Source organism: Carcharhinus amblyrhynchos, chromosome 27, assembly GCF_965287045.1.
Source record: "Carcharhinus amblyrhynchos chromosome 27, sCarAmb.v2.hapA, whole genome shotgun sequence".
Taxonomy (NCBI): Eukaryota; Metazoa; Chordata; class Chondrichthyes; order Carcharhiniformes; family Carcharhinidae; genus Carcharhinus; species Carcharhinus amblyrhynchos.
In genome coordinates, this window is record NC_137350.1 from 9,834,323 (window position 1) to 9,854,607 (window position 20,285).

The window sequence follows — 20,285 nt, forward strand, 5'->3', positions numbered from 1 at the left end:
CATCTCCCTGGGCAATGGGTAGATCCACAGCGAGAGCCCCCCCACCACCACCGTGTACAGCCCGGAGCCCAGGCCGGCCGGGAGAGGGAGGAAAACAGGTTGCAACTCCGGAGCCCAGCTTTGCAATATTACAGACAACCAGGAGGCTGTAACCTGGGAGGGAAGGAGGGAGGGAGGCAGTAGAGAGAGAGAGCATTGCAAATACCCCTAACCCACAGAGTCAGCAAAGGATATTTAAAATCACTAAATGCAGCCTGATTTTTTTGGGGGGGGAGGAGGAGGTAAATGCTACAGAATAAAGAGGGAGTCTTTGCATTATGCATTGGGGAGGGGGCAATAGGTGATAAATCTCCCCCCATCACACACAGATCCGCAGAGTGTCTGCAATCCAGAGACAAGCTCAATGCAACAGCAGGGGAGCGCGCACACACACACACACACAGAGGGAGGCAGGGAGAGTGTCGAACAGGAAACCTCAATCTGTCCCTTGCTGCTATTTGTAACTGGTAGAGCTTCGGTGCAAGCCTGACTTCCTCTCTCTCTCTCTCTGTCTGTGTGTGTCTGTAACAGAGTCACCACACACTGCCATTTCTCCTTCTGTGGATACAAGGAGGACAAGTCCGGAGCTGCCAACTGATGCTGCTGCTGCTGTTTGGGACTCCTCATCCAGATGTGAAGGTTCAGCAATGGATTTTACTGGCTGGGAAGTAATTCGGAATATACTGGGTTGGACTGGCAGGGGAGCAAGTGGAGATTGGCTTTTCCCTTGAAGGATTCTCCTCTTGGTCTGTACAGTGAGTCTTGTCGCTGCTGTCCTTTGTTTCGGTGTGATTATCTCTCCCCCTCCTTCCCCATCCCCTCTCTCTCTCTTTCTCTCCCCTCTCTCTCTCTCTTTCTCTCCCTTTATTTTTTTTTTAACCAAAAAACTCGGACTGCCACCTGATCAAACCTGGATAGTGTGAAGTTCAACGTGTTGAAACACTTTGCCGGCTCCAGGATGGGGAATGCAGCCGGGGGGATGGAAGTGTCCCCAGTGAAAGAGGTCAGAAGCCAGCAGGCGACTGTCCCCAAGCAGCCCATGCCGGTTAACGAGGGGGAACTGGAGGAGAGATTCTCACATGTGCTGGTGAGTAACACACACATATTATAGAGTTGCCAACCTAGTTGCTCTGGAGTCTCCAGGAAACGAAGATTAACCTCCTTCCCCCCGCTTCCCTCTCTCCCCACACACCTCCCTCCAAACCTGGGGAGAAATGTCACGAGAGAGAAGGGGGTTAAAATGGTCTTTCTTTTTGGACATTGTGTTTCTTTGTTCAGTGGATATTGGAAATGGGCACTGTGTGTGTGTGTGTGTGGGGGGGGGGGGAGTAGCTGGTTGGCAGGGTAGGGTGGTTGGAGAATGAGGGGTCGTTGTAGGAAATGCATACAACTCCAGTTGGCAACTCTTAAGATTATACACCTGAGTGTGGGGAGGGGTGGGGTGAGGGGAGAGGCGGGGGCGGGTACAAGCGCTGACACTAAGGGAAAATACAAACCATACTCTACATGTACTGTAAGAGGAGAGGTGCGTGAGATTTGAACTTGTCGTGCGATAAATACCAGTGTCCCTTGTTTGATCTTAAGACCTCTCTCCCCAGTGTCGACCTACAGCCTTGGACTCGGTCCTGCCGAGAAATGATTGGTACCTGTTTGCACCCATCCAAATTCCATGTCTGCACCTGTTGACCTTCTGTTCAAATCCCAACCATGTCAGAGGCAATTTTATCACCCGGAAAATGTCCCCCCCCCCCCCCACCCACCCACCCCCCAGCTATGCCCCAAAAGTTTACATTGAAATCCAGTGGGCTGAAGGGACACTGTTTAGTATTTACACAGTCGGTGTTTCCACCTGAGTCCTTTGCAAGTGCTAATTGCTCATTTACAGTATCCACAAGAGGCCTGGCAATGTAAACAATGTCATGATGTGGAGATGCAATGTGCCAGGGTCTTAAAAACCGCTCCTGCCTTTTGTAAATAGAAATCAGCATCTTTACGTGAATTAATGTATGGAGTGCTGCATGTGGAATCCAGTTCTGCTGCTGTTTTAACATGTGCTGTAGTTAGCTCAGCTTTCCCGGCCCACTTAAATGCTCCGATAGTGTTTTACGGGCAGACAGACACACAATCTAAAGAGTTTATCAGTCGCTACAAGGTTGGAAAAGATCACAAGATAGAAACCCTCTTCTGTTGGACATTTCTTCTTAGTTAGACTGAGTGACGCGTTTACCTCCAGGACCCACACTACTACACGTGTAGAGATAATCCAGGATAATGAGTTCCATGCTCTGTCTGACAAAATCCATTTACAGTGATCGTAATTGGGATGCAAGCGCATCTCAGTAGATGGACCCTCAGAGGGCTGCATTGCTCGACCTCTTGTCTTAAAGCTGAGGTCACTGTAAAGATATGGGTTAAAATTCAACTGTGATGAAATAGCCCAAAAGTGAAAGAAAAATGATTGCCCTTGTGACTGCTTGCTAACACACAATATACCCCCTTTTAATTCAAAATGGTTTAATTTACGTGACCAATTTTAAAGTTACAGAATGTTCAGCGTGTCTCATTTACAATACTCAATTCGAATTATACAGCAATAAAACTTTATTGGTGATAAGTTTGTTGAGTTATCAAATTCAGACTGGTAACACAACGGTTAGCACTGCTGCCTCACAGCGCCAGGGACCCGGGTTCAATTCTGGCCTCGGGTTACTGTTTCTGTGGAATCTGCACATTCTCCCTGTGTCTGCGTGAGTTTCCTCCGGGTGCTCCGGTTTCCTCCCACAGTCCAAAGATGTGCAGGTTAGGTTGATTGGCCATGCTAAATTGCCCCTTTGTGTCAGGTGGATTAGCAGGGTGGATATATGGGGCTACAGGCATGGGGCCTGGAATGGATTGTTGCCAGTGCAGGCTCGATGGGCCAAATCGCCTCCTTCTGCACTGTAGGGACTCAATGATTCTAAGTTGTTCATCAGCTGAAACACTGTTATATTTATCCTGTCAGCAAAGTCCAAGTGAATTCTCCTCGAATGCATTGAAGACAGTTTGCTAACCTCTAGCTATTAAGAGGCTCTAAGGTGCCCATGTTTGGACAGCGTTTGTTGGGAGGCTGGATATTGACACTTTTGCCACAGACAGTGGCATTTTTGCATTTTTGTGGTCACCTGTTCACACTGAGAATGTCTGCAGGTGATCATACTTTGTCTAATATTTAAAGCAATGACCTTCTCAAGGAAGGAATCATTCCTAATGGTTATTGATGTGACAGAGTATGATGCAAAGATCAAATGCACCACAAGCTTTTTTTTTGTTACATAATATAAAAGCAGTTACGGCAATTGTAGCACATTTGACAACTTTGACCCTGATGCCTATAGTCAATGCACAGAATCCTGCATTAGCTGCCAGCTAACTGAGATGTACATTTCCCATTGCTTCATGTAAGTTCCAGCCAGCATCCCTGGTTCAATAAGTAATATTTACTCAGCATCATCTGCCATCCAAGAAGGAGGCCTTGCATTTGTCCAGTGCCTTCCATCTCCCCAAAGTGCTACACAGGCAATGACTTTTAAAGCTCGTTCACGTGTTCCTTAGACAAATACAGTAGCAACTTGCACACAAGTTCCCACTCACAGCAGGTACTAATTCCTGAGAGTCCTACACTCGAACTCCAGAGAGTCTTACACTCAAATAGTGGTGCTTAGTTGCAACAATGGGAGTGATTGATTTTAAATTTCAAACTGATACTGTGATGATGATTGACTAAAAGTTGGAAGCGACTGATAATTAATGTTTCACTCTGGCTCTGGAGGTAGTAAAAGCATTTGACTTTCAGCAATTGTAACTCTCCTAGAAACACAGCGACCAAAGTGGGCTAGAAAGTATTAGTTTGTTTCTATTTTAACTCTTTGTGTAGCCTGTTCCTTGCACCATCTACTGTTCCCTAACTCAGAATGCTGACTGGTGCTCCTTTTCAGCTGCCAGTCTTGAGTTAATTCATATATTACTGCCTTTGCTGTAACGCTCACTCTGTAACTGCCCCATCTCTCTAATTCTGTTGCTGGCAGTGGGAATCCAGCCTGCGTGCCAGCAGTGCATGTTAAAGTACACCAATACAGTCAAATAGTGTCCCAGTGCACAAGAAACTATATTTCTACTATTAAGCCAGGCAGTGTCACCATCTTAGGGAGCCTTCTGCAATGCCTGAAAACAGCAACTTCCTCCTGTGCAGGTTGCCGAACCTGAGGTATTTCTGTATTGTAGCAATGACGGCAATGTCAACCACTGCAGTGCATTTCCCCCTTTTACTGGTATTTTAAAAAATTATTTCGTGGGGTGTGGTCATCACTGGCAAGGCCAGCGTTCACAACATGGTGGCACAGTGATTAGCACTGCTGCCTCACAGCGCCAGGAACCTGGGTTCGATTCCCGACTTGGGTCACTGTCTGTGCAGAGTCTGCACTTTCTCCCCGTGTCTGCGTGAGTTTCCTCTGGGTGCTCCAGTTCCCTCTCACAGCCCGAAGCTGTGCTGGTTAGGTGCATTGACCAAGCTAAATTCTCCCTCAGTGCACCCCAAACAGGTGCTGGAGTGTGGGATTTTCGCAGTAACTTCATTGCAGTGTTAATGTAAGTCTACTTGCGACTAATAAATAAACTTAACTTAATTGTCCTTGAACTGAGTGAATTGTTGGTCCATTTCTGAATAAACCACATTGCTGTGGGTCAGGGGCTCATATGTTGGCCAGATGTGTAAGGGTGGAGATTTCCTGCCTCAAGGGCATTAGGAATTACAGGGGTTTTTACAACAATCAATGATAATTTTGTGATTGCTATTATTGAGACTAGCTCTATAATATAGGGGAAGTGCTGGTGTAGTGGTATTATTGGTGGATTAGTAATCCAGAGACCCAGGGTAATGCTCTGGGGACCAGGGTTCAAATCCCACTATGGCAGGTGGTGAAATTTGAATTCAGTAAGAATCTGGAATTGGAAGCTCTAATGGTGACCGTGAAACCATTGTCGAGTGTCCTTACCTGGTCCTACAGCTGACTTCAGATACACAGCAGTGTGGTTGCTCTCTGAAGTGACCTAGTAAACCACCCAGTCATTTCAAGGGCAGTTAGGGATGGGCAACAAATGTTGACCAAGCATAGACGCCCACATCCTCATAAAGCATTAAAAGGAAATCCCAGATTTTATTACCTGAATTCAGATTCCACCAGCTGCCGGGGTGGGATTTGAACCCATGCCCCCCGAGCATTAGCTTGGATTGTTAGTTGAGTGACATCACTTACAGACATAGAGGAGTCACATTGGACTTGAAGTGTTTACTCTGATTCTCTCTCCACGGATGCTGCCAGATCTGTTGAGGTTATCAAGTATTTTTTGTTATTGTTTTATCTCCCTGTGTCTGCAATTTCCAGAGAGCAAAGATTTTATATCCTGATGGAATGCCATTGCCTGCTGCCCTTTATAGTGTCCTTTATCCAGGGCTGTTTAATGAGTGCCTTTAAGATGTTTGAAGGGAAGCCCATTTGACCACAGAAGTGATTTCAAAATTACTTCTTTGGCTGGGAGTCAAATAATAGTTACTGGAGGGACCTTTTGGTGCCTGTACTTTTATAGGGCTCATTTTGAAGGGCCTCTGAATCCAGAAGGGGTCCTCATCAAAAATAATTTGGAAACTGCTACTTGGGGTGCATAACTACAATGGCAAATCACAACAGGCATCACCCTCCTAGAACACGGCTGCCAGATAAAGCTGGTATCCTCACTGCCACCTTCCAACACGGGCCGCCTGAAGTTGGCACTGCTGCAAACCCATGAGCACTTCACTATGGCTTGGCACAGCTCCTATGGAAAGCAACAGCTAATTGTCACAGCTTTCAATTTCATGCTTGGTTGGGCAAAAGGATGAGACCTCAACTTGAACTGAGAAAAGTCCTTGCAAGAGGGCAATTAGCGGCGAGGGGATCATATCTAGATGCAACCAAAATTGATTAGCTGGTCACCTATCTCCTCTGTGGGAGCTTGCTGTATACAAATGGCCAACTGCATATACTGGCAGAAAGAGCAGTGACAGCTCTTTGAAAGGAGTTCCTTGTTTGTAAAGCCCTTTGCGATGAGGTCCTGAAATGCGCTATATAAATGCAGTGTCTTTTAGAGAACAATTGGTGAAAAGGGAATTACCAAACTGTTAGTTAAAAAAAAACTACTTCACTAATGACCTTCAGAGAAGGAAACCTGCTCTCTGTTACCTGGTCTGCTTTTATATGTGACACAGTAAGAAGTCTCACAACACCAGGTTAAAGTCCAACAGGTTTATTTGTAGCAAATGCCACTAGCTTTCGGAACTGGCTGTTCCTTCGTCAGGTGGATGGGAGAACGTTTGCTACAAATAAACTCGTTGGACTTTAACCTGGTGTTGTGAGACTTCTTACTGTGTTTACCCCAGTCCAACGCCGGCATCTCCATGTCATTTATATATGGCTTCAGGTCTACAGCACGATGGTTAATTCTTAACTGACTTTTGAAATAGCCTATCAAAAACCAATAGTAGCACCTGTGGACCCCATTTAATGGCAACTTTTAATGGGAATTAAATGCTGGTATTGACTGTGACAACCTCACCTTGTGGATGAATACATGTTTTGTTTTAATTGGAAGTGATACCAAGAAAATGGTCCAAACTAGGGAACTGAAATAATAACAGAAATGAGGAGAGGTAACAGGGGCAAAAAAATGCTTGAAGTACACAGCAGCTCCCATGGAAGGAGATCAGACAGACCAAGTGTTTGGGTTGGGATTTGAACCCCTTTTGATACGGTGGTAGGCCTGCTGTATATTTCCAGCATCACCTGCTTTTTTTCTTGACCCCAGAGTGACTTGTTTGACTAATTTAGGGATTGGGGTTATCCTGTTCAAGAGTTTCCCTTAAAATGGTAAAGTCACCATAGTCCCAGATGACAATAAGCATCTATGGTCGACACTCCATAAGGCTGTGACAGTGCACAGTGTGCGTTGTTGCACAACTTACCTTCCGTTGGAGGAAACACCAGTAGTTTATGCATCCTGGAGCCACCAGGGGGTCTTGGGGCTCTGCCGCATGAGTGGGAGACTGCAGGGGCCCTTACTCGTTGTTTAGACTCGTTTTGGATGATCACGTACAGGTAACCAGCTAGCACAGTCCCACCTTTGAGGGAGGGAGCTGACTGCTAACCTGAGGATCACCACAGCTCTGACCAGTGGCAAGGTTGAGAAAGCGGGGCCTTCATGAATAACCTCAGTGGGAACTGAACCCACTCTGTTGGCAACAGTCTGCATCAGGAACCAGCCGTCTAGCTGACTGACTGTCTTCATGTTGAACTTTCATTGAAAGACAGGGTTAGATAATCCCAAATGCCTACACTGCAAATGCATGTGGAAGGTATAGGTTTAAGAGGTTACTTGGCCTTTAGTTGACCATGTGTTTTTATGTTCTATGACTAACCTTGAGCCCAGAAATTCAACTGTAAAAGGCACCCTAGATTTATAATGTGATATTTGCTTTCTTTTGCCAGTTAATTGTACCAAGCACCCTTTGAGACTCTTTGCAGAATAATTAAAATCATCAAATATTATTGAGAAATCATGTGTCGCCCTTGAGTAACTTCTATTGCAGGGGTACATGAAATATATATATGCAGACAGATATTTCATCCCTGGCTTGTGTTCCTCTAATTGTTTCATCTCTTTAAAAAGCTCGGCGTGTAGATCAGACCAGATAGCTAACAGGAGACTGGTAGATTTTGAACGTGTGACATTGAGCTGTAATTGAAGTGTAGCTTGCACTGCAGAGTTCGGCAGCTTGGAACTACACAGCACTATTAATAAACGTGTCAGTTTGTGCTGAAGTGGCCCCGTGGAGTTTAATGTGTTGCAGGCAGTCACCTCTCAGGAACACACCGTGAGGCTGTGACAATGCACGGTGATTGCGCAACTTACCTTCCATTGCAGGAAACACCAATAATTTGTGCACCCAGGGGGTCTGCCGCATGAGTGGGAGACTGCAGGGGAGCTTACTCGCTGCTTAGACTCGTTTTGGAATATCATGTGCTGCTCCCAGCCACCAAAATGTATGTTATACCTGCAACCTCTGCATGCTGAAATCCCTGGCAGAGGATTTTCAGGACAGTAAAACTCCTAATCACACATCGATACAAAAAACAAGCTAAACTGTGCAGCTAAAGGTTGTGAGTAGTAAAGTTTTAATGCAATTAATAGAATCTGTGGATGTAGTTGATGTTAAATTTATTTATTATTGTCACAAGTAGGCTTACATTAACACTGCAATGAAGTTACTGTGAAAATCCCCTAGTCGCTACACTCCGGTGCCTGTTCGGGTACACTGAGGGAGAATTTAGCACAGCCAATCCACCTAACCAGCACATCTTTCAGGTTATGGGAGGAAACCAGAGGAAACCCACGCAGACATGGGGAGAACGTGCAAACTCTGCACAGACAGTGACCCAAGCTGGGACTCAAACCCAGGTCCCTGGCGCTGTGAGGCAGCAGTGCTAATCACTGTGCCATTATTCCGCCCCACTGTCAGGCCAAAGGAGACAAGCGTACCAGGGAAACATCAGAATCAGCTACTTGTCAGTGAAAGAGGTGCAAGTTTAAATGAATGTTACTACAGCAAGAGAAAGAAGCATTTTTTTTTAGCGTTGGAGTGCGTCAGCACTCTGTGACTTCCAAATGAAGGGCCTGAATTTGAATGTCAAACTCATTCGCAGTCCCCACCTGCTGCCCTCTTCATTCAGTTTTTAGGTTAGGTCCCCCAGGACTTAGTTATTTTTGTCAATCTTTCTAGTACATTTGGAGAGTGTGGAGTAGTTATAGGCTTTCAACAAGGAGCTGGGAAAGTTTCCTGTTACTGAAAGGCATCTCGGGTTGCAGTAACTATGTGGCTGAATGGGGATGAATGGTATTAGTCTCAGGAATCTCCTAGATCTGGTTCGATTGCCTTAGGAGATCAGAGAGGAATTTCTCCTTGTTGCTTCTTCCCTAAATTTGTCTTTTGTTTCTGTTTTCCCTGGAATATGTGTGACTATGAGGTTGGCTTGTGGGTTGATCATAGAATCCTTACAGTCCAGAAGGAGACCATTCAACCCATTGAGCCTGCATCGACAACAATCCCACGTAAATCCTATCCCCCTAATACCACATATTTACTCTTGTTGGTCCCCCTGACACTGAGGAGCAATTTAGCATGGCCAACCAACCTAATCTGCACATGGGAGGAAACCGGAGCACCCGGAGGAAACCCACGCAGACGCAGGGAGAAACTGCAAACTCCACATTGATGGCAACCCAAAGCTCGAATTGAACCCGGGTCCCTGGAGCTGTGAGGCAGCAGTGCTAATCACTGCGCCACCGTGCATCCCTGTGCCACTGTGCCGCATTTAGGTTGTAAGAAGTCAACATGAGATGGGAATTGATGGACCATTGGTCTTCTCTTGACTCTGTCAAGCTTCAGCCAACCACAAAGAAGAATACAGTTCAGCTCATTGTGGTAGAGCCCTTGTGGTAGAGAGGATGTGGGGAGTGGGAGTTGCAGGGGTGGGGGAAGGAGCCAGTTAGATCCAGTGGGTAACTGAAGTAGCAAAAATGCTTAAAAGCTAGGTAGTTTAAAATCATACTAAAATTCCAGTGCATATTGTAACTAGAGAAATAGTCTCCCTGGGGTCTAGTACAGGAAAGATCTAACCTGTGCTACAGTGCACCACGCCCTTCTAGAAAACCCACATTTGTGGTTACGTTGTGCTTAGACAAGGAAGTTTAGCAGGTGATTGTGCGATCGTTAGCAATGGGAAATACAAAATGTTGACCCAAATTGCTTGTCAGCCTGTTGGTTAAGATCAAGCCCAAGATCGGGTGCAAGGCCTATTCTTGTCAGCTTGGATCTTGTATGTTCCTCTCATGGGGGACCATGAATTGGATTCAATCTGAATTTGAATTGGTTTTTTTTCGAGTGAGCTAGGGCATGGATTAAGGGTTTGTCCTGCTCACTCTGCACACTGACTTTGTAACTCTGAGAAAAGAATAACTAAAAAAATTTTTGACGCATTAGTTACTATTTCAATTGATAGATCAGGGTTAGAAAGGCAGGTACTGAGTGATGCTTGTTTTGGAGAACACAAGGGCAAGTCAGGCTGATGGCTGCTGTAATAATTCGTCCTCGAACTTTAAGAACTTTCAGTTATTCTATAGAAGAGAGAAAGCAAGGTGTGACCATGAAGAAAGGCCTATACGTGACTGAGAGATTGACAGTTGATCTTGTCACATTGATACAGTGGGTACAAGACATGGGGACAGTTGTGTGTGGCTTATTTTCCACGATACTGAAAACTCTCCTTCATTGATTAAGTATTGTACTCCCAGTGTCAAGCTGCATCACTTTTCAGTTTGGACATGCACTGACTGGCCCCCAGCAATATCAGATCAAGCATTTTCTACCCAAACCATGTGGCATTGTCTACCCAAACTCAGAACAATGTCCCAGGCAGAGCAGGTGGACAACAGGAAAATGCCAGGCTGGAATCGGATATGAAGAGCAGATATCCAGTGCAAGGAATTAATGTTGCGTTGATTCATGCGCTAGTGTCTGCCTCAAAATGGGATTGAAGATGAGGGAGGTAAGGATGGAAAGAAATTATTGAATACTTCATGGAAGGTGATCATTCTGCTTTGTCTACTATCAAAAGAAGGAAAACTGTCATGGTAAAAGAGTAAAGATTGATGCGATGTTGAAGACTTTGTGTTTGACTGTCTTTTGGGATTAGGCAGAGCTTTCCCTGCGGAGAATAAATTAGCAATGTCAAACCCACAACAAGGTAGATTGTACAGATGTCTGTGTCTGGAATGAGTTTGATTATTCTTTCCGAATTCCTGCTTTTCACATTTCACAATAAGCAGAGTCAATTTCCTACCCTTCGCTCAATGTGAATTGTGCTCTTTGAGTGAAAGTATATATCCAATGCCAACCAGTGCCACACTAGGAACCATTCCATACTCAGGGAGGCTGAGGATATTAAAACTTGGCTTGCTTGGAAACCACTGAACCAATAGCGAGTGAAGACATCCATCTCAATAATTACGAATGACTTGAGTGGGCAGCATGGTGACACAGTAGTTAACTTGGAGAGTCGGCACAGACTCAATGGGCTGAATGGCCTCCTTCTGCACTGCATAGATTCTATGGAGCTCTGAAGTGAAAAGGATTGTTTGGTATGCTGCCTCGGAGCTTTCATGTTCCTATGGCTTGGATAGATTGTTGAAGAGCTTAAATATGTAACTCTTAGCCAAAGGCAGCATTGGAAAATATTTAAAAATTTCTAGTTACTTGAAGAAAGAATGTTCGTTTATGACGTGCCATTATTGTTGTAGAAAATCTTAAATCACTCTACAGCCAATGAAATACTTTTGAAATATAGCCTCAATAATAAAGGTAAAGACGTCATACTCCCAGATGACCATGAGCTGCTCTCTCCTTTCAGGGGGAGAGCTGACTGGTGATGATTTAACCTGAGAGTCACCACATCTCAGACGAGGGGAAAGGTTGAGAAAGTGGGGCCTTCATGAGTAACCTCAGCTGGTACAGGAGATGAACCCACGCAGTGGGCGTGACATTGCATTATAACTAACTGGAAACTTCGCACTCAAAACTTGTACAAAGCAAGCCCCCCCTAAAGAGCAACCTGAGAATCGGCAGATAATTTGTTCTTAAGTGATTGTTACTCTTTGATTTTCTCCTCTTGTCTTAACCTGTGGCTTTGAGGCCTTATTACTACACAATCAGGAAAAATCCCAGGATATGTGTCCTTTAACAACTCAGTTGTTTGATTTTCCACTGGCTTTACAGCCACAGTAGACATCATTCCCACCTGTGATCCAGCTATATCGTTATCCAAGATAAACTGAATTCCTGGATGAGATCATTTCTCTATTCCATCTATTACCACTTATCTACTTTTCACTGGACTCTCCATACTCACCCTGTATAATGGAACACCACTCCCCTCACCCTGAATTCCACGTATTACCACCTTTTCTGGCAATACTCCTTCCAAACTACGCAACTGCTCATTTCTTACCATCAAAGATTGACATGCCCCTGTACCTCTTAAATTTTTAACTTCTCTACCTCCTCCTCCTGGTACATATGAGTAAACTTTACCCACACAAGTAAATTCTTTAAAGAGATCTTGCACCTTCTTATCAATCAACCTCTGACCAGGCTGTACATTCTTTTGCACCACTTTAGATTCAACTGGGCTTTCCTTTAACAAACTCCACTGGTTTATCCTACTTTATCTTTTCTGTTTTTCCAGTGTTTTTCTTAAGCCAGCAACACTGTGACTTTGTCCAACTTCATTACAGCGAAAACATCTGAGATTTCTTATTTCTCTTCCACTCTCATGTGTTTCCTTTTTAACCTGAGGTACACCGTCTTTATTATCTGCTACGAGATTTCCTTTACCTTTACCACCTGAGGATTTCTCTTTTCCCCCGTTCCTATCCCTCGTAGGCTGAAACTGATATTAGAAACCAAACTGTGATTGATGAACTAATTCAGAATCATCTGCCATTTCTGCTGCTAACTTCACAGTTCTAACCCTCTGCTCTTCCACATGAATTCTCAGTACTTCAAGAAGCGAATTTCTAAACTCCTCCAAAATAACCGTTTCTCTAAAAGCTTCATATGTCTCATCTATTACCAAGGCCCTCATCCGCCTATCAAAATGACACTGTTTGATACTTTCAAATTCTATGTGCATTTCACCAGGTTCTTTCCTTAATTTTTTGAACAGTTACCTGTCAGCTCCTGGCACAAGTTTATATGCATTTATGATGGCTTTTTTCACCTCCTCATAATCCCTCAATTCCTCCTGTGATAATGGCACATACACCTCACTGGTTTGACCTGCTAATTTTGTTTGAATCAACAATATCCACATTGTCTGTGGCCATTTCATTTGTTTAGCTACTTCCTTACGTGACATGAAGAAGGCTTCTACTTCTCATTAAACCTCGGCCATGCCTCGGACATATTTAAGCAGATCCTCACCAGAGAAGCATGATTAGGATACATTTCGTAAAGGGACAGTACCATCACCATGCCCGCCACTGAGCAATGCTTGGCATTTAGAAGGAAGTTGTCATTCAAAGGAAATTTGGCGTCTAATGTTTTGCCGTTTTACCAGGTTCGCCGGGAGCAGGTGGTGTTTTTATTGCTACATCTGTTGCTCTGAAGCACTTTGTTAGCCCATATAGTCAAAGTTTGGAGAAGGTTGGTTCCGATACTCTCAGAGAGTAAACTGACCCTCAAACTTGCCTTCGGTCACCTGGGTGGAGCTTGATATTCTAAAGAAGAACGACAAAGTCGATACAAATTCCTTTGACTGTGAGACAGAGAGAGAGTAGATTCCGTTCACTGTGAGACGGAGAGTCTAGATTCTGTTCACTGTGAGACGGAGAGTCTAGATTCTGTTCACTGTGAGACGGAGAGTCTAGATTCTGTTCACTGTGAAACAGAGAGACTGGATTCTCTTCACTGTGAGACAGAGAGACTGGATTCTATTCATTTTGAGACAGAGTGATTGGATTCTCTTCACTGTGAGACAGCGAGAGCAGATTCTGTTCAGTGTCAAACAGTGAGAGACTAGATTCTGTTCACTGTGACAGAGAGAGAGAGGGAGTAGATTCCATTGATTGTGAGACAGAGACTAGATCCTGTTCACTGTGAGACAGAGAGACTGGATTCTATTCATTTTGAGAGAGAGATTGGATTCTCTTCACTGTGAGACGGCGAGAGCAGATTCTGTTCACTGTGACAGAGAGAGAGAGGGAGTAGATTCCATTGATTGTGAGACAGAGACTAGATTCTGTTCGCTGTGACACAGAGACAGAGTAGATTCCGTTGACTGTCAGACAGAGAGAGCAGTCTCTGTTCGTTGTGAGGGAAGGAGTTTGGGTATCGAGGGCACAAGCCAGTAATTCAGATAACCTTGGCTGACATCTCTCTGTATTAATGAGGAATGCTACATTGTTGGACAGGCAATTTTAGATGCGACACTAAATTGGGGACAAGTCTCTGCATTTAGGTGGATGTGAAAGGTACAAATACTCTTATTCTGGCCTACATATGTCCCTCTAATAACGCTGGGGATTCTCTGACCTCCCTTCTGGTGCTGCTGCTGGCAATGGGATTTCCCACTGACTGCGCCCAATGCTGTCGGAATCCAGTGACAGAGGTGTGGGACCGGAATACCTCACCAGCACGAACAGCGGCAGCATTCCGGCCTCTACCAAAATCGATTACCTTTCATTTGACCAGCCATGAACCTCAAACATCAACTCTCTTTCTCTCTTCAAATGTGCTGCTGGACCTTGTGAATATTTTATTAATTCACTTACCGTCGTTGGCATTTTGCTCTGTCCCTTGCCAGTAACATTTACCTGAAGAACAATAATTACTACACCTTGGTAATTAATTGGGAAGAGCAATGAGGCAGATGTCATTATGTTCTCAAGGGAGAAATGGTCACATTCTCGGAGAGGGGAAGGATTCAAGGATCTCACAATGACATCAGTGTAATAACTCCAGGAGTCGGCTATAAAGGAACACAAAACAAAATACAGCAAAACCATAGGTCTGTGGTGAACATCAACAGGTCCCAACCGGGGTAAAGCAATAATGGACCCGCTCAGGGGCTTGCTTTATAATGGGCTCGGTGTGCGAGCTGCACCTGGTAAGAAAATTACCAATCATCAGGGAGCTCGTATTCCACAGGGATATCAGTCAGGGATTCCCCATGCAAGTCCTGGGGGTTATCACAATAAAGAAATATGAATTTGGAGCAGGAGTTGACCACTCAGTCCCTCAAGGCCATTCCACCGTTCGGTAAGGTCATGGTCGCTCTGATTGTGGCCTCAGCTGCACTTTCTTGCCTGCCCTCCATAACCCTCAACTCCCTTCTCAATCAAAAATCTGCCAGCCTGGAATCTATTCAATGACCCAGCACCCCCCTGCTATCGAGGGAAGAGAATTCCAAACTCTAACACCCATCTGAGAGAAGGAGTTCTTTTTCATTTCTGTCTTAAATGGAAGGCACCTTATTTTGAAACTTTGTCCCCGATTCCTCCACAAAGAGGAAGATCCTCTCAGCATCCACTCTGTCAAGCATCCACCTCCCCCCCCTCTCCGAAACTTATGTTTCAAGAGGATCACTTCTGATTCTTCCAGTGACTCTCAGTCCAACCTTCTCGCCCTTTCCTCATTAGACAACTCCCTCATCCAAGGATCCAGCCCAGTGAGCCATCCCTGAACTGTTTCCTGTGCAAGTTGATCTCCCCTTAAATAAGGTGACCAAAACTGTACGCAGTACTCTCGGGCACCGCAGGCTGAGTGGTTAAAAATGGTTAGCATTGCTGCCTTACAGTGTAAGGGACCCAGGCTCAATTGTGTACTTGGGTGACTGTGTGGAGTTTGCACATTCTTCTTGTGTCTGTGTGGGTTTCCTCAGGGTGCTCTGGTTCCCTGCCGTGCAGATGTGCAGATTAGGTTGATTAGCCATGCTAAATTGCCCCTTAGTGTCCCAAGATGTGTAGGTTAGGAGCACTAGCGAGGTAAATACGTGGGGTTACTGGGGTAGTACCTGGTTAAACTGCTCTGTTTGAGACTCGGTGCAGACTCGATGGACTGAATGGCACTTTAAGGATTCTAAAAGAAATAATGTCTCCCAGTGTTCTGTACAGTTGTAGCAAACTTTCCACCTTTTATACCCCATCCAGTCCAAAGGTGTGTGGGTTAGGTTGATTGGCCATGCCAAATTGACCCTCGTTTCAAGGGGCTTAGCAGGATAAATATGTAGGGTTACAGGGATAGGATTAGATTGGTTTTGGTGCAGGCTCGATGGGCTAAATGGCCTCCTTCTGTACTGTACAGAAGCTATGATCCTCCCTTTCAATAAAGGCCAACATTCTGTTTGCCTTCCTAATCGTCCTCTCCACAATCTGACGTTTTGTGATTCATGTACAAGGACACCCAGATCCCTCTGTACCACAGCATTCTCTAGTCTCTCTCCAGTCAGAAGAATATTCTGTGTTTCTACTTTTCCTGCCAAATTAGACATGGTCACATTTTCCCACTCCATCGGCAGGTGGGATTGAGAACTGTCAAAACGGAACATGCCTGTGAGGACTAATGGGTTTTTGTTAAACTACTTGTAGTTGTCTGTATTAATCCTAAACAGCAGAAACCTCTTAAGGTGCTGTCATCAGAGTCTGAGGCAGTTTGAGTGGAGAGTTTTGCTATACTGGTGTTGTGATTCATTGGTGTTTATATAAATGTCTGGTTGTTTATCCATCGTTGTCAATGAGGATCTCGACACCGTTAGTCATTTTGAGGCTGGTTGTGGTGTGTCCGAAGATGACTGATCAGGGCCAATTCAGGCACAGAATGTCCTGGCACATATTGGACAGACTTGTGTAGACACTGTAGTTGTTGCGTTGGTGGTTCTGGACTTGCGCAGTTCGCGCTTAAGTTGTGCTTCAGCAATGCACCTTGCTTCATGAGCTTGACAGCCTTTGTGGATGAGGCAGCGGCAGGTAGGGCGGTTTTGTGCCAGCGTTTCCCAGGTGGCCGTGTCAATGTCAAGTGACTTCAGAGAGGCCTTGAGTGTGTCTTTGTAACATTTCTTCTGCCCTTCATGCGAGCGTCTTCCAGCAGAGAGTTCCTCAAAAAGGAACTGCTTGGGTATGCGCTTGTCTGGCATACGGATGACATGACCTGCCCACCGGGTCTGTGCTCTCATCAGCAGTGTGTAGACTTGCTCTAGAGAGAACTTCAGTGCCTGGTACTTTGTCTTGCCATCTGATGTGTAATATTCTGCGAAGACAAGTCATGTGGAAATGATTGAGCTGTCTTGCATGCCTTCGGTACACAGTCCACATTTCACAGGCATACAGGAGGTATCTGGAATTTCAGTATCCAAGGTATAGGGCACCTCTTTTTTTTAAAATTGCACTGCTCCTGTAGAAACGTACACAAATAGGATATGGCGAGGGGCAAGGCTTTCTTCTGTTATAATATTTGCCTCTTGACAGCTATGTAACATTAGCCTGCAGCTAAGGTATAAGAAGTTAAATAGCAGTCTTTGGATTTGTCAGTTGTGTTTTTCGATTGAATTGAAGTGTCCAAAAATGTCTGAGGTATGAACTAGATACATACCTTCTTATTGTTGTTTTATATATATTTTTTAAATCCATCTTTCCCCCTTCTGGCCATTCGAGTTGGTTAACCTCAGTCAAAGAGCGTCATGAATCCCAAGTTCAATCTGGTTTCTCTTCTCTCATCCTAGTTTTCATATGACACACCGCTAATAGAGTTTTTTTATTATTCTTTCATGGAGTGTTGGTATAGCTCAGTTGGCTGGATGGTTGGTTTGTGATGCAGAGCCATGCCAACAACATGGGTTCAATTCCCCTATCGGCAGAGATTATGCATGAGGGTCCCACTTTCTCCCCCTTGCCTGAAGTGTGGTAATCCTCAGGTTAAATCACCATGAGTCAGCTCTCCCCCCTCTCAAAAATGGAGGAGAATGGCCTGTGGTTCATCAGATGGCAAGACAAAATACCAGACACTGAAGTTCTCTCTAGAGCAAGTCTACCATACAATCTTACAGTGCAGAAGGAGGCCATTCAGCCCATCAACTCTACACCAACCGCAATTCCATCCAGGCCCTACCCCATAACCCCATGCAGTTAACCTAGCTAGTCTCCCTGACACTAAGGGGCAATTTAGCTTGACCAATCAATCGAACCTGTACATTTTTGGACTGTGGGAGGAAACCAGAGCACCCGAAGGAAACCCATGCAGACATGGGGAGAATGCGCAAACTCCACACAGACAGTGACCCAAGCTGGAATTGAACCCAGATCCCTGGCTGTGTGAGGCAGCAGTGCTAACCACTGTGCCATGGGATGTGGGTGTCCCTGGCTGCATCAGCATTTACTGTTCATCCCCAATCACCCTTAAGATGATGGTGGGGTGTTTCCTCCTTGAAACACTGCAGTATATGTGGTGTAGGTACCCCTACAGTGCTGTCATGAAGTGGGGGTGGGGGTGGGTGGGTGGGTGGGTGGTCTAGAACCAGGGGACACAGTCGCAGAATAAGGGGAAGGTCATTTAGGACAGAGATGAGGAAGAATTCTTTCATTCAGGGAGCGGTGAATGTCAGCTGCTCCTTCGGGATGTGGAGAATCAGGCACTGAGTATGTTCAAGGCTGAGATTGACGAGAGTTCATTCGGCCCATTGAGTCTGCACTGGTCCTCCAGAAGAGCACCCTACCTAGGCCCAATCCCCTGCCCTAACCCCATAACCCTGTGCAGTGACCATGGCCAAGCCATCTAACCTGCACACCTTTGGACCGTGGAAGGAAACCGGAGTACCCGGAGAAAATCCATGCAGACACGGAGAAAACACGAGAGGATAAGGAGATAGCTCAGGGAAATGGTGTTGAAGATCAGACATGACCTCATGGAACAGCAGAATGGGCTTGAAGGGCTGAATGGCCTACACTTGCTGTTATTTCTTATGTTCTATGAATACATTACACCAGGTAGACTGTGTGTGTGTGTGTGTGTGTGTGTGTTTGCGGGTGGGGTTGGGGCATGGGGGTGGCACAGTGGTATTGTCACTGGACAAGTAATCCAGAAGCTCAGGGTAATTCTCTGGGGACCTGAATTCAAATCCCACCACAGCAGATGGTGAAATTTGAATTCAACAAAAATCTGGACTTAAAAGTCTTAATGACCATGAAATGATTGCGGTGAAAACCCATCTGGTTCACTAATGCCCCTTAGGGAGAGAAATCCCTTACCTGGTCTGGCCTACACGAGTGACTCCAGACCCACAGCAATGTGGTTGACCCTGTTACATATCCGCTGAAAATGGCCCAGCAAACCACTCCTTTCAAGGACAATCAGTAATGGGCGATAAATGCTGGCCCAGCTAGCAACGCCCACATCTTCTGAATGAAAAAAAATGATCATTAGAACTACATTGGAAGTGCCACTAATTAAAAGTGAAGTGAATGATTCTGGAACAAATTCTCTCTTACTGCAGTGTCAAGTTGAAGTAATAAGAAAATGATAATAATGGGTTTGATGTTCACCGCAGATGGCTAGGCAGTGCAGCACAAATCTGGCATGGATACCGTGGTCCTGCCTAAACTCACAGCAGAACCTCATTATTACTTTACCGTTTCCTGGGTGAGAGCCAATGAAACTGACGGGCCGACCAACAGTTAGGCACAAAATGGCAACAGGAGCGTCACGGTGACACGGTGGTTAGCACTGCTGCCTCACAGTGCCGGGGATCAGGGCTTAATTCCGGCCTCGGGTGACTGTGTGAAGTTTGCACATTCTCCCCGTGTCTGCGTGGGTTTCCTCTGGGTGCCCCGGTTTCCTCCCACAGTCCGTAGGACATGCGGGTTAAGTGGATTGGCCCTTAGTGTCAGGGGGATTAGCAGGGTAAATACGTGGGGGGTTATGGAGATAGGGCCTGGGTGGGATTGTTGTTGCTGCAATGGGTTGGTCCAACTCGATGGGCCGAATGGCCTCCTGTACTGTAAGGATTCTATGAGCCAGCATCTTGGGGAATCTTGGGGATAATCCCTGACAATTGAGAGGGGGAGTGAGTGAGGGATTGGGGTTTTGGAAAATTCTGTTGGTTTCAGCAGGAAGAGTTGGGATTACAGTGGGAGGCAGAAAGCTTTCTTCTGAGTCTGGGTTTTTATTCCTGACCCCTGTTGGCCCACAAGAAGTGCTGGAAAAAGCACTTTATCCTGTGGAGTGGGCAGCTACCCCCTTCTTTGCTCTGGTGGGACTCCCCAAGCTCTGCAAAATGTCTCGCAGCAGCAAGTATATTCAGAATAGACTCCCCATTCTAACCTGGGAAGCTGATTAAAATGTGTTATTGAAGGGCGTTGATCTTCCTACGATTGGACATTTTCATGATGCAAATCCCCCTGCTGCAGAAACAGAAATTCACCATTTAAAATGATTAACCCACCATGTTGTTCTCCCATTTAAGAATAGGAAGTACCCAAAAGCTCAGTAGATCTGGCCGCATCTGTGGAGCGGGACCCTCCCAGCTCAATATGCCTCTTCCTCCGATGCTTCCAATCTTTCCTTGGGCACTATC

At 45.4% G+C, this 20,285-nt stretch overlaps 1 protein-coding gene across 1 annotated transcript in view; it reads left to right on the top strand.

Moving 5' to 3' along the window:
* The first annotated feature begins 590 nt into the window (after positions 1 to 590).
* Positions 591 to 20,285, top strand: part of LOC145359337 (formin-like protein 1) — a 250,943-nt gene continuing 231,248 nt past the window's right edge. Inside the window, exon 1 of the mRNA XM_080213936.1 lies at positions 591 to 1,126. Within this exon, the coding sequence (XP_080070062.1) occupies positions 998 to 1,126 (129 nt within the window). The 5' untranslated portion in view covers positions 591 to 997. The remainder of the gene's footprint in view (positions 1,127 to 20,285) is intronic.